This window comes from Electrona antarctica, assembly GCF_951216825.1.
Source record: "Electrona antarctica genome assembly, chromosome: 4".
NCBI classification, from domain to species: Eukaryota; Metazoa; Chordata; class Actinopteri; order Myctophiformes; family Myctophidae; genus Electrona; species Electrona antarctica.
The window spans coordinates 28,387,085-28,402,609 of NC_136809.1; the positions used below are offsets into that span (position 1 = coordinate 28,387,085).

Here is a 15,525-nt window from a genome sequence, read left to right on the forward strand (position 1 = left end):
GCCTTCCATACACATGCAGCAGCAAGTACGTGTGAATCATGAATGAAGAAGAAAAACACAGCAAGACCACGTGGTTACAGAGCAGGGTCAGGTGACCACACACACAGAGCCGGGGGAGGAAGAGGAAGAAAATGGAAGGGAACAGGGACGAAGCAGAGAAATGTATTAACATAGCATCCAAGGCCATTGAAGCTGGCGACAAAGAGAAGGCTTTGAAGTTTCTGAATAAAGCGGAGAAGCTGTACCCAACTGGCAGAGCCAAAGGTACCGTCATTTCGGGGTTTGTTGACAGTATAAACGCTGTCTCTTCGGCTGGGGGGGAGGAGGAGGAGGGGGGGTGGTCAGTGCTGTCAAATGGATATCAGACGAGCTAGCGGTCCACGGACCGTCACATAATAACTGTCACATATCTGTCGCTTGTCGCGTCTCTGGCTTCTGTACACTTAAATGCTGGTTACCATATCAATGAATGATAGCACGTAACAGATGCATAGTGATGTTTATTCATTGACACCCACTCCTCACGGTCGAATATTAGGCCCCAGTTTGGCTAACGTCTGTTAGCTAGCCTTAGCGTTTCACCATTATGCAGAGGACCGTAGCATCTGCTCCTCGATCGATCCTACCGTTTTCTGGACGAGTGTTTAATTTGAACAATGTATTCGTTGTGAAGTCCAGCGAACGGTTAAGTTAGCCAATATGAAGATATTTTGCATTTAAATCTAACTACCCGAATCGACAGGCACGATAATACACATCTGCCTTTTAGTGCCTTTCGTAGGTAATCATAGATTTAAATCGTGGGACTTCATAAGGCTGAGGGTTTTGCACAGAATGCACAGTTGCACACATGGGGTAACTGTTGGGGAATTTCAGTGACAGCAGATCAGGTTAGTGGAGCAGAGAGAAGAGGTTAGCCATTGCCCATCCATTAATTGAATGATTGACCCAGACCCTGAAGATATGAATCCAGCAGCATGTAGAAGATAAACCAGTTTGTGCTGTCAGAGAGAAAGAGAGAGAGACTTTGAACCAACAGTAGCCTTGGGGATCAATATCATAGATTTATTTGATCGAGTCTGACTTTTACTTTAGTATCTATGATAGATAATGCAAATGTCAAAATCGATAAAATACTCAGATTGGCTGGATCCAAGGCTAAACCAACAAATTGTGTGTAGCATTTTCCAGGTGCAGCAGACTGAGACTGGCAGGCTATATATATATATTTGCACACATTTATATATATATTTTTGAGTGGTGTAAACCACTCCTACAACTGGCTTTTGTGTGCATAAAAAAATGACCATGGTTGCTATGTTCAAAATAATTTCTGACGTAATTAAATCACACCCGGGTGAACTGGATGACCGTAGCAACCGTGGTCATTTTCTCTGCACAAAAAAAGCCAGTTGTGAAATCACATCCAGGTGTGATTTCATTACGTCAGATCAGAGCTGATCAGGGTATATAATACCTTACCTTATTTCATTACGTCAGACATTACGTCAGACCACAGCTGATCATGCTATATAAAACCTTACACCACTCAGTTCACACGGGTGTGATTTTTTTAAAGACATACGGTAAGTGCTACAAACTAGATTGTCAATGATGGGTGGTGCTGAACAGAATCTATATAATTTAGTTCCGTTTACCATAACATAATATACTTCCATTTCCTTGACATTTGGATACATTTGTTTGGCTGTTTCTAAAAGAACCACATGGCTGCTTTGTTGGATTAAGACTAAATTAAAATGTAATTGTTGTGCCTGCAGATGGTTGTGATTGGGGCCTAGCCCTCTGGAAAACGGATAACCTTAGCTGGCCTGGGATTTGGCCTAGGCTAGGGCAGGGGTCTTCAACGTTTTTCAATCCAAGGACCCCCTAGTTAAGAGAGAGATGAAGCAGGGACCTGGATTTTGGATCCAATTTTTGGATAAAGTTCTCCTCAGAATAGGGATGCTAGGTTTCAAGTGGTTAATGTAAAATCCTATTACACAAATATTTGGTGGCCCCCCTGACCCCTAGTGGTTCCGGAGTCTGGACCCCCTGTTGAAGACCCCTGGTCTAGGTGTTGGACGAAATATCAATATTGCAATATATACACTTCCTCTTGCGACAAATTGATATACGGCTGGTGCCAAGTATTGATATTTTATTACAACGCACAGGTGTTCCACAGATTCCCCCGTGTGCAAAGAGCAAACTCACAGCACAAAACCACTGCACGAGAGCAGCACACATTAGATGCCCTAGTTATTAGTACAACCAACCAACCCTAGTCAACACAACAGCTTGCTGACTCTGGCTGGCAGAGATTAATGTAATTTATTTGTAAACCAATGCCATCTCCAACATTTTCCTCTTATCTCTGTTCTCATAATATGCTGCTCACATTACTCTGCGCTTCATAGATGATAGATGGATATGATTTTGATGTGTGATATCAAAGGTTAAACGGAACATGATTCTGCAAGCAACAAGTCCAACTCTCCTGCTTCAAACCAAAAGCCTTCATCAGTCATTATTGTAATTTAAACACTCTTGCATGCATGTTAAAATCTTACTTTAACGTGTATAACAGCAGTGACGTGGGTATGAAAGAGGCACTGTGCAAACTGCAATTTGTTGTAACTTGTAGTCTTGCACATTGTTTCATTTATATTTGCCCAGTTTGTGATGCTCAGTAAATAATCTATTAAAGTATCTACATTATGACCTGTGCAAGCTTTCAGATGAGACGGTGTGACAGTGGCTCATGTTACATAATGCATACGCAGTTCTCATAAAGTGATAGAATAATGTACTGACTAAATAATATGCTTACTTCCACACATTTTCAGTTTGTTATCAAGTAGTATTGTGAACATTTTGTTGATTATATTCCTCAAGGAATGGGAAAACTATATATAAAATAAGGTGGTTATATTAAGGTTGGTTTGGGAATACTATTTCATAAAATTAACTCATCTGTTAAAATGCAGCAATAACTGTCGGACTGAGTCACACTCCCTCACTCTTCTATTATCTCTCATCTTAAAGCTTGACTAATCCCACTACCAGAATCAGAATTGGGTCGAAGTGGTTTCTGGTTGCTACTTGCTAGGTCCGAGCTTACCACACTCCACTTGCCTCCACACTTCCACAGACTATTCATAAGTACTTACTCTGCCATGGTTCTAGGCTTGGTTTCTGCATTACACCTTTTTTATTTATTCATTTTATTTATTTCCTGGTGCTAGAGCGAGGCCGGCCAAGCTTCTATTGTAACTAATTCAATGTTATTTTGTCTGGTAGAGTATGTTAATACAATATAAGTTATATGATATTTGGGGTGGTTGTATTTGGTCTCCCTGCTCCTTTATTGAGTCATTTAAATTCTGTGTCGGTTTGAGACGACTAGTTAGTTGTCAAGTGGTAAGGCTAAGTGGTACAAATGTCAGCACTTGCGTAGCAGAGCCATGTTAGAAGAATCCGGGGTAGAACAGGAAAGTTACAGAGGGTAGCTTTAACAGTGTCTAAGACATGAGGTTTTGTTGACACAAATGTTATCTATGTCGGCATAACTGCATTCATTCACTTTGGAGGTCTTCAAGTCCCAGACTCTCTAGCCGTGTAAAGTCTTTACATACTGTAACTCATGTTGCTTAACTTGTTTACACAAATAGTAGGTATCAGCCCATGCCTGAACGCAACGTGTCATGCTGCACCGATTGACTCTTTTCTATCCTCTCTCCAGCCTTGTTGGATGCGTTGACAAAGAATGGGAGTTCAGCGGGGAATGGTGCATATTGTAGGAGGCCAGCAGGTGGCTCAGAAAGCACTGGTGTCCAGCCAGACAGGGACAGCCATGACTCTGGAGGAGGCGAGTCAACAAAAGGCTTCACTAAAGAGCAGGTTGAAGGTGTACAGAGGTGAGAAACACGCTTTCATAACACCATAAGGTGATTGTATATGTGAGCAAGCAATCTGAGCATGCTTAATTTTGTAATCCCCCTCACTCACAACTTAAATTCCAAGTAGTTTAATGCAGCAGGACTATGCTGCAGTCTAAGGAAACTGTGTGTGTGTGTGTGTGTGTGTGTGTGTGTGTGTGTGTGTGTGTGTGTGTGTGTGTGTGTGTGTGTGTGTGTGTGTGTGTGTGTGTGTGTGTGTGTGTGTGTGTGTGTGTGTGTGTGTGTGTGTGTGTGTGTGTGTGTGTGTGTGTGTGTGGACAATCTGTTAATCCCATCTGCAGGATGTGAATAAATATAATTATGTTCAAATAAAATAGAGTGGTTTATAATATGAAACTTGTGTGAAGAAAGTAGACGTTTGGGTGATCATTTGGCCTCCTCTAGTCTGATGTGGTTCTACAGTCAGGGGGATGTTAATTACATGCACATAATACTCTGCGTACTCTGAATAATCAGCTTAGTGTAGGGTGACCATATTTTCAAACACCCAAACTAGGACCCTCACATGAATGCGCATGCTCAAGGATGAACACTCAGCATTTCCATCCAGGATGGGAGACCTTATTTTTAGACGCATATCGCTGCACTTTTCAGTAGAACATGATAAATGTCTATAGATGTAAGTGCTGAAAGTATCATTATTTTAATTGTGGTGAAAACCAGGACATTTAGGTAGTAAATGTTAGAAACTGGAACACTTTAGTGTATTTGCAGTTATCTGTCAAGATTTGGGACACCCAGCTTGAAACCAGGACAATACCGGACAAACCAGGATGTTTGGCCACAGTAGGGTAAATAAGAGTCTCAGTGTCAGATTTTTTTTCTTTTTTTTTTTCTCCTTTTTTTTTTGGCAACAAGAACAACCATGGTTTTCATTGAGGATAATATGATAAACTAGCAATGTAACACCCACAAGCTTAACTATAAAGGTATTTTAATAAAATATAAATAAATGGTGCATTTATTGCGACTGCAGCCAGGTCGCATTTACTATGAAATCTTACACCTTTGTCCGTCACTCAAAATCCCCATACATGCCCAAGTCTCGTGACATCATCAGGGATGGAGATCCCTGATGTCATAGTAAATGCGAGCTGCTGTCGCAATAAGATGCAGTAGCATACTAGTGGTTCAGTAGTGGTTCAGAGGGCCTCCCGCTTTCTCACGTTGTGCTCAGGCACATTCCTGTCCGCCTGCTGCAGCATCTGCTGGAGCAGGTTCCACTGCACGTTAGCTGAACTCCAACTGAGAAATGCGGGAGGCCCTTGGCGTCGGCCTGCCCATTTCCATGGTTGACAAAGACGTTTCCGGTCAATTCCATATGTTGATCGTTCCCTATCCTTCCTCTTTGATGTCTCCCTTTTGACTTATACCCGTCCATTCAAACTCTAGACGGGCCTGCCCCAAAGTTACTGTATTAGTGCAGCCGCGCCCGGCAGCCGGCGAAAACTAGTTCTCAACGGGCCCGAAAACTAGTTCTCAACAGGCCCGAAAATGAAGGCCATATGTTGATCTGACCTCATCAAACCCTGTACACTCAAGACATGCTCCTTATATGGCCAGTACAGAATTCATTCCATGTTGATCTGACCCCCCATGCCAAAGCGCCAGCGCTCACCCAGCAGTCTGCCGTCAACGAGGCGGATGCGTGCATGCGACCTCACCCTTTTAGGGCGAGGTCGCTTCTCGCCCTCAGGTGTCTTACTGGTATAGTACCTTTATCCCAAGTGCTTTACAATGTGTTACATTCACACAATCACACCAACAGTATAGGCAACCATACAAGTCACACACCTGCGCATAGGGGGCATTTGTGGTTAAGTGTCTTGCTCAAGGAAAGGACACTTCAACACTAAGCCAGGAGAGCTGGGGATCGAACCGGGAACCTTACGATTCCTTAGTAGTGGACATCCTACCAGTACCTCCTGAGACACTGCCATGAGTTAAACAGCCTTATGGTCCCTACACACTGCACGATATTTGCTCCGATTATGCTGCCGGGGAGCTCTTTTGGCGCTCACCAACAATACCCCCAATCTGACGCAAGATCTGGCTTTGATCGCTGAGGTTTTGCTCGCTGTGTGTGAAAGGCTCTGCTCGGCGATAAAAGCACTCGCCGATGCCTTCCCGAGCATTTCTGAATATCTAGCAGGTTTGCTATTTGGTTCTCTCGCCGACTGGATATCATACAGTATGAACGGGGTTGGGACTGCACCCCAACAAGGTCCGTATTTACAGCCAATGAGAGCACAAGACAGCTGTGTCTGTGAAGACTGTCTGTCTGTATCGATAGATGAATATAATCTCTATTCTGTGGGTAAATTCCGGTGTCATATTTATTCCATGCGTAAATCCAGGTATCATACATATTGGTAGCTATATTAGCCTATATAGCCTATATATAAGTATTGGGTCTGGATCGCATCTTGGTGAACTCTTGCAGTGTGTGATGATGATCCCTTGTCGGCGATTAATCGTTTCGTGTGAAAACCACGACGATATAATGACTGCCGATTTTAAAAAAAAGAGACTCCTGTAGTGTGAAATACTCGACGATCCGATGACTCTCCGATGATGTTAAAAGTCCTACAGTGAGTGTGTACTGTGTAGGGGCTATTAGGCAGCCCATCCTGGCAGAGCACAGTTATGAGCTTTGCAACATGCCCTTTCTACTTGATTTCATTTAGAAAATTAAACATTGAGTTTTGAATCTGAAGAGTTAATAAATTCACCTCTAGTCTATACTTATTTCTGTTGTGAGATGTTAATCTGAAAGCCATTGTATTTATCAAACTCTCTGTTATTATTGCATACACAATTACACAGACAAACTAAAGTATGTGTTGAAACATTATAAACAGCAAGTGAATTTAGTGTCCATAGAGGCCTTCTTTCAAACTAGCTGAATTCAGTTGGGTTTTATTTGTGGACATTTACCTTTGATTTTAAAGGGCCACTTCACCCCTTTTGCAACCAGATCTTATTTTAATGATGTTTGGGAGACAAACACTTTCCTGGGGTTTTTAGATATTTTAGTATTTCAAAGTGGCCATGGGCTCCATGATGTCATGGACGCATCCCCCTTTTTTCTAACCATTTTCGCACCAGTGAGGGGAGGGAGGGGCTAGCCCACACCGTGCCCGCCGCAGTCAGCACACACAGAAGTCAAGGCAGACGGCTGTGGAACGTGAACTCGTGAAGCACAACATGTTGAACAAACAACACAAATACAAACTTCGGCGAAAACAGAAGCCCAACACGAGGATAAAAGAAACATTCAGTCCAAATGTCCAGTTTGCTAATTCACAACAACAACTACTACTACTACTTTGGTGTTGTCCAAGAAGAATACAGGCGGTAGCATATTAAGTTATGTAATAACTAAAACATTATATTGGCTATAGGCTATTATGGGGAATGTACACTAACTCGTTTACCTCAGAGAATGTTTTCATTCTGGATACAACCATAAAATTGTCTAGTCTAATCTAATGGAATAAATTGATGATCAAATGCAGGAGTTTTGACGATTCAACTAACTGTAACTAGGGCCGTCGCCTTGCCCCCCCGCCCCTCCCTCCCCTTACTGGTGTGAAACGGGGTAGTAAAAACGGGGACGCGTCATGCACACTGGGCTCACTTCCTTCCTGGACTACAATTCCCATAATGCTTTGCTTTGGTCCACTGATCCTCCTTGTGGATAGGTGGATGAGACAGGAAATAAGTGAGCCCAGTGTCCATGACATCCAGCCAGGACATCATGGGCTGCGTTCGAATTCATTCCCTATGCCCCATATAGTGCACTACTTTGGGGTTCCGCCATTTTGTTATAGTGTCCGAATATGTAGTGAGCATTTTTGCACCCTAATGTAGTGGACTGAAGTATCCCACAATGCACCGGGAATTGTAGGGACCATCCGATGGTCACTACAAAAACACAGCGAAGCAAATCTGCCCCATAATGCATTGCGCAAGCTCGCTCTTGAGCGCACATGCACGCGTTTGCGCGCACGTGCGCTGCTTCTGCATGCATGCGCTTATTGCGCTCCAACTCAGAAGAGGCAGAAGTTGAACCAGCGAAAGAAATCAACACAAATGTACTTTTTAAACTTTCGTTTCCCCTCTCTTTTCTTCCCTGGCGGATCTCAAAGCTACAGATCTCGAGACAAATGATCTGTGCATTTATTTGCAATTGATTTGTTTTATTTATTTATAATAAAACAGTTGCTTGCTGTAGAAGGCCTTATATTTTAATAGTTTTTGGATTAAGGTTGGTGAGGTTGTAAAGCTATGTGCTAAAGTCCAATATATATTTTGTACATGCATGTGAGACATATTAATTGTGTCTCCGAACATATGTTTTATTCATATTAATTAGTTCCTGCCATTAAAAAATATATGTTATCTAACATGATTTCATTTAATTGCGCTAAATACATTACAACTTCATTATGTAGGCAGTAATTTATTGGACTGCTGTTTCTGTTAACGTCCGTATTGTGAGCAGAGCTTGTAGATTGGCTACTTTTGGTAATTCTTTACCAAAAGTACCCGATCTACAAGCTCACAACACGGACGTCGCGTTGCTTATAGATCGGCTATTTTTTACCGTATCCCCCCCCCCCCCCCAGGATTAGCGGGGGTTCATAATCATGCTGCTGATATTTTCATATTGTCAAGGTGGTGCACTGTTTTCATATTGCTGGATAATGGATATAATATTAATTTATTGATAATAATCATAGGCCTATGTTATTTTAAAATAATAACCTTTTTATCATCATTTCAGCAGCAGCGTTTTGACTGTTTTTTTGTAGTCAGTTGATTCTTCATATCCAATTGAGTGAAACGGCCGGGATGATTTGTTTATTTTTCATACAGTTCTTTATGAGGCGATCTGAAAAAACCCTATGGGGATTACAATGCAAATAAAAAGTACATGAACCCGCGGACCTATAGCGCCCTCTACCGATATTGACGTCAGAGTCGGTGCTCCCCATACAGGGAGTATTGTCCGAATTAATCACTATTTGAGTCCACTGAGTCTGGGTCCCCGTATGGGGAGTAGGGAGTAGGGAACAACCCTAGCAATTCGAACGCAGCCATGGAGCCCATGGACACCTTGAAATACTGAAATATCTAAAAACACATATTACCCACATAAAAACCCCCAGGAAAGTGTTTCTTGTCTCCCAAACATCATTCAAATAAGATCTGGTTGCAAAAGGGGTGAAGTGGCCCTTTAATTACTGTAGATCATTGAATACACAAATAAACAAATACGATTAAGAATGATAAAAGTTTAATTCTTGCACTGACACCATCTCCATCCCCAATATGTGGTGGCATGTTTTTTGTACACTTGGTCTACATCTTGTACTTTTAAGTGCTATTGTTTGCTTTTAGTATTGCTCAAATGGTAAATTAGGTCTATTTTACAGCTAGTTATTGAAATTTGCTAATTTATTAAATTAAATATAAATGTTTAACTTTTTATAAAAGGTTCACAGGTTTAAGATTAACTTTGTACCTCGTACTATGTCATTGCATTGCATCACCATAGTCTCTTTTTCTGGAGATGATTGCTGTGTGAGGTGTCTCAAGTGTGTACAATACTACAATCATATTGCTACTTAACTACTGCTAATTTTAAATGGGTCCCCACTAGACCAGGTTATATGTCTGTTTAATTTCTGTGCAGAGATAATTATTGTTCTCTAAATTACCTACTGTAGATTACCACATAATCAGAACATTCATAATCAGAGTTTGACAATTAGTTGATGTAATAAATGATTCATATATATTGGTTTTAGTTGCTAATATTTTTTTCGTAGATGGTGAAGGTTGCTGATCTGCAAGCTCACAAAGTGTCACATCATGACATGCTGTGAACTTGTAGATTGTTTTTTTTTAATCGTAGATAATAATAATAAAACGGTTCTCCTTAAAACTCAGGGAGTCAGTTTCTTGTGGATTACATTACAAATCCTGTCGGAAGTTCACTCCGGTCAGTAAAAAAAATGCATTTCTGCCTGCAAGAAACCTTTTAGTACTTAAATCCACTATTGAGCCTTGTGGGAGAGTGCTGGGATGCCCTTTTCTTAACCCCAGTGGTACACCCTGTCCCATCCAATCAGTTATATACCAACCTCTTGACATTCTTGCTGACTGAATACTTGGTGAATCTCACTTTGGAAAATGTTTAAAGATAATTTCACTCATCTGTTAAAATGCAGCAATTACTGTCAGAGACTGAGTCACACTCACTCTTCTGTCATCTTCTATCACTTTTAATCAAACAAAATATTTTGTTGTGTATTGCGTGAAAGGTTAGATGGACAAAACATTTTGTCGGAGGATTAAAAGCAATCAAAAATGACTGTGCTCCTTTTTAATTCACTGATTTCTAAGGATAATGCAACGGACATAGTGACAACCTCGTCCACAGTATTCTGCAGTTTGAAAAGATGGCACGATGCCTACATTCTGCGGAAAACCAGCATGGTTGTTATTTTCATCAATGTGTCTGTGTGTTGTGTTTAGGATAAAGCGGTGTAAGGACTACTATGAGGTGCTGGGAATCACTAAAGAAGCCCATGATGATGAGCTAAAGAAAGCCTACAGGAAACTAGCCCTCAAGTTCCATCCAGACAAGAACCATGCACCTGGAGCAACGGATGCCTTTAAAAGTACTGTTCTTTGGAATTAATACAATAGTTCTATGTTGTTGTTTGGGCTGTTTTTACCTTCCTGCTTAACCAGAGTCGGTAAATTGACCTTTTCCAACTGTCTTAACTGTTATATACTGTAGTGCATAATCTAGTTTCTTTGCTTGCTTGCTTCTTGCATCATGTACTTCCCTTTTTAGAGGAGCTTAAACTTGACTGTTAAGATAAAGGTGTTGAGCTAGGCTAAGCTCACTGGTCAATAAACCATTGAACTGCACACAAAGACATAAAAAGGCATCCATGAGTTTGTCTGATTCTGGGTACGTAGGAAGAATACTGCTCGTAAAGCTTCACCCCAAATCAAACTATCCCTTTAAAAGTTAAATTGATGCAATGTGTTTCCCTTTTTATGATTGTTTGAGCATTTTACTGGTTTATCTACAGTACCTTACAAGACACTTGCAATGGACAGAAACTATCACGAAACAGATCATTGGTTTAAGATATGTTATGAAAATGTAACCCCTGCGTGGACACATTTTGCTGTTTAGATTCGTTAATATGTCCATAGTGGGTTATAACAGACTGAAAATGTGTCTCTTATTACTTATTACCTCTGCCATGTTTTCCATCCAGAGATTGGCAATTCATATGCAGTGCTGAGCAACCCTGAGAAGAGAAGGCAGTATGACCTGACAGGAGGGGAGGAGCCTGCTAGTCCAGGCCACGCCCATGGTGCAGGTTTTGACTTCCATAGGGGCTTTGAAGCAGACATCACACCTGAAGATGTATTCAACATGTTCTTTGGAGGCGGATTCCCCTCCTGTAAGTACACACATAAACAGGCTTGCGTGCACACACACACGCAGTGATGCAAATGGCCTGGCCTCATAAAGGACGCAATCATGTCGCCCTCCGGGGGTGCTGGGACGCAATACTGTACTCAGTACTGTACTGTAACAGAATCCACGTAAGAAATAATAATAATCCACTCCCAGAAACACTATCGAAATGATAACACACGAGCGCTGCCTTTTGCACACGCTCAGACCATTGAGATAATTTTTTTTATGGTAGCTTGTTTGAGCATAACAGCGGAGGCTTTACTGTACATGCCATGGGCTGAGGCAGATCTGTCTCACAGTCGGCTACAGAGGAGTCACAGATTTTCATTTGTGAACCGTGTCTGTCCACTAATTACGGAGGGTGAGGTTCCAAGCAGGGATAGCGTCTGTACAATGTTTAGCCTACTCATTGATGCAGACTACCACAACGTTGGTTCAGCGGTTCAGAAAGTACAATTTCAAGCATTGTCATGCTGACAGACCACACGAGCCGGGTGGTACAAATTACATTTCTTTCTATATGTAAACAAAGTCAGGGGGAATACACAGACCCCCCCAGGGAATGCTTTGCGGACTAGCTGCCTAAAAATAAATATAATATATAACTTTGCACTGATGTTTGCATAATACTTTGCAAATATTAAAAATGTCAGAATTGGAATTGTTTATATTGTTTATTTTTATAAATATTATTATATTATTATTATTATATACCATAAGATTATTATAACCATAAGATTAAATGCGAGTTAAATGCTGCATATTTGTAAAAATGACACCTAACGTTGTTGAAGTGGGACTAAAATGTCCCTGGGATCCATCTAAAAGACCACACCTTGGTCCTGGGACCCATTACATTGAAAGCCTGTTTACATCACTACACACACACGCGCACACACATACGCACCCAGGTTATTGTTATTGATCAGTATGCAAAGCCACTTGTTGATGGAGAGATTGAGAAAGGTTTACCAGTAACTTGGAAGCTGATTTCATCCTCCTTTTCAACCTCACAGATGTTGATTACCAGTATGCAAAATTGTTTCTCTTGTCCACAGCGAGCCCACACACCTTCACCAATGGCCGGGCACGCTACAGCCAGCAGACTGAAAACAGACAAGACAGAGCAGAGGAACGAGGAGATGTACGTACTGTCACTTTTGTTAAATATGTTCAATCATGTATGAGTCAATATCACTTGTTTTAAAAAATTGGTTTCCCTCATAGCATCAGATTGTGCTTGTTTGTGTGCAGGGTGGTTTCTCCATGTTCATCCAGCTGATGCCCATTGTGGTGTTGATCCTGGTATCCATCTTGAGTCAGCTGATGGTGTCCACTCCCCCCTACAGTCTCTACTCCAGACCGTAAGTACACACACATCTAGAGAGTGGGTATTCCAAAATATCATGTGTCAAATTATGTCTTAGTGGAGGCTGACCTAGATGTGGCGGCGATGCATCAGCCATATAGTGTTCTAAGAAGCAATGTGTGTAACAATAACACAGTAATACACTACAGCAGTGACAGAATGGACTGATTTGTCCTCCCTCCTGCCCAGGTCCACGGGTCAGACCATACGACGGCAGACAGAAAACCTGCAGGTGGACTACTATGTCACTAGAGATTTTAAATCTGAGTACAAGGGCTCAGCCCTGCAGAAAATTGAGAAGAATGTGGAGGATGACTACGTGTCCAATATCAGAAATAACTGCTGGAAGGAGAGACAGACAAGTGAGTGTCATGTGTCTTCAAAATATCCCTCAATGCATCTGCAGAATGTAACAAAAAGAGAGATGATTGTTGGTAAAAGATATGTCATATTGGAAATATTCAATATATTACCCTAACACAACCTAGATATTGGCAGTGTTAGGTATTTCTTTTCATATAAAGAATTAATCTATATAATTACTTGCGCAAGCAGAGCGTGCAAGTAATGTTATCAGTCAGGCGCTACGATGCGCGTGTTCGGGGCCAGCACATGTTATGACGTCATATGCTGGCCCCAGTGCAGGTATGTTTTCCGTCATCCTACGAAGCATTATGTCCCATGACGTGATGAAGATATGTACCAATGTCCCTTAGAATGCACGTGATATGATGTCATACGGACATACGGAAGCTGACCGTGCAGGTATGCTTTCCGTGAACCGTGATGAAGATTATGTACCAACGCAAGGGTATAATTCGTTGACGATGGTGACGTAATGATGATATGTTTCAGTGTCAAATACATACGCATCAAACCACCCAGCTAATCACATTATACCACTCAGAAACTACATATACATACATATAGACATATACACATATATGGACATATGAGTATATGACGTGATGAATATATGTACCAATGCCAGGGTATAATTGGTTGTCGATGGTGATGTAACGATGACATGTTTCAGTGTCGGGTGGACTAAAGGTAATGCCCCTATGTATACAGTACATGTATGTAATCTGACACCACTGCCATAACAGTCATAAGTAATCATTACCATACTTCAAAATACTACTTTTTCTCCTCCAAAAGCAAGGTACGTAGCAAATAGCTAAACCTAATAATTCAATATTGCAAACGTTCCTTCACAGAGAGGCTGAGATTTGAATGTTTGTAGCGGTCTACAGTACTTGCACGCTCTGCTTGCACAGGCCTACTTGTGTGCAACAAGCAAGTAGGCACTCGACAGAGTGAAGTTCTAGTTATTAAATATTTTCGATTGATTATTGGAAACATTGCCATTGTTTACACACTGTTTCTGTATGTCCCATCCAGAAACAGACCTGTTGTATGCTGCCAAGGTGTACAGGGACGACCGAATGCGGAAGAAGGCAGAACTCATGACCATGGACAACTGCAGGGAGCTCGACAGACTAAATGACCTGTTCAGAGGCGGATGAGCGGGCAGAAACTGAACGCTTAGATCAGAATTATAAATATTATATATATATAAATAGATCTATGTATGTATGTTTTTTAAGGAAAGTTATTGGAGCTAGGAGGAAAAAATAAAAATAATTTTAGCCTTACTGTGGAATTTGCCCCCCTCTCTCTCTGCCTAAACCCCTTTCCAACATGGCACTACTGGACTTGGATTCTTGCAGTTGCACCATAAGGAACCAATCTGCCAATACTCTTGACCTGTGCCCCACTCCACCCCGAGCTTACCCATTGTTTTTCTGGATTTGAGAAGGACAAGGGATACTTGATTGTAAAGCAGAAAGTGCTGCACCACGATGGATTTGGGTAGCAAGAAAACCGAGATGCTCTGCACAAACAAATCAGACTTAGATATTAAGTTCATTCCAACCTGTTCATTCCAACCTGCTCAAAAGACAAAAGAAGAGAAACTGTAACCATGGCAAGTTTTGAGAACTCAGAAGATTCCTGAATGCTTCCTAGCTTACAAACTCATCTCAGACATTTTGGACGGAGTTCCATGTGGACCATCGGCACAGCAGTCAACTGTGTTTTTATTTTGTTTTGCTACTACTTGAAAGATATTTTATGTCGTCCAATCCGAAAAGTGAGAGATGATCAGGACTTAATGGAAGGACATTAAAACTGTTCAACAATATTGTACATTTTGTTTTTGAATGTTTCACATTTTATGCTGTTATTTAAGTAACTAGGGAAAACAAGATTTTTCTTTCATGCTCGACTAATCATTTGAATAAAGTAAAAGGTAATGCCACAGACTGGACTGCCTTGGTGAATCAGCTGTTGTATCAAGACCCTATGTGACTATAGAAGTTGTTTTTTTTATGTATAGTATGCACTACTACTAACTTGAAATCACCCGGACATTGAAGAGTTGAGACGAATAACCATTTAAGTCTATAATAATATTTATTATTTTAATATAAATGAATAATGATCCATACTTTCTTTTTTTTTTTTTTCTTTTTTTTACAATTATGTACTTCAATGGTTCTTCCTTTCAACTCTTCTTCTTGTCCCCTAATCACTGTCCTCACCCATTCCAAATAAAGGCTGTGTGTATGTGGATCCCCTCCTGGCCTAGTGATACCGTATTCGGTTTCCCATGC

General features: G+C 41.1%; 1 protein-coding gene across 1 annotated transcript; it reads left to right on the top strand.

Moving 5' to 3' along the window:
* Positions 1–52: 52 nt before the first annotated feature.
* Positions 53–15,195, top strand: dnajb14 (DnaJ heat shock protein family (Hsp40) member B14). Its single transcript, XM_079498704.1, has 8 exons — positions 53–264; positions 3,746–3,920; positions 10,509–10,654; positions 11,270–11,458; positions 12,537–12,622; positions 12,733–12,842; positions 13,037–13,209; positions 14,252–15,195. The coding sequence occupies exons 1-8, from the start codon at positions 132–134 to the stop codon at positions 14,374–14,376; spliced, it is 1,137 nt and encodes a 378-aa protein (XP_079354830.1). The 5' UTR covers positions 53–131; the 3' UTR covers positions 14,377–15,195.
* The last annotated feature ends 330 nt before the right edge of the window (positions 15,196–15,525 follow it).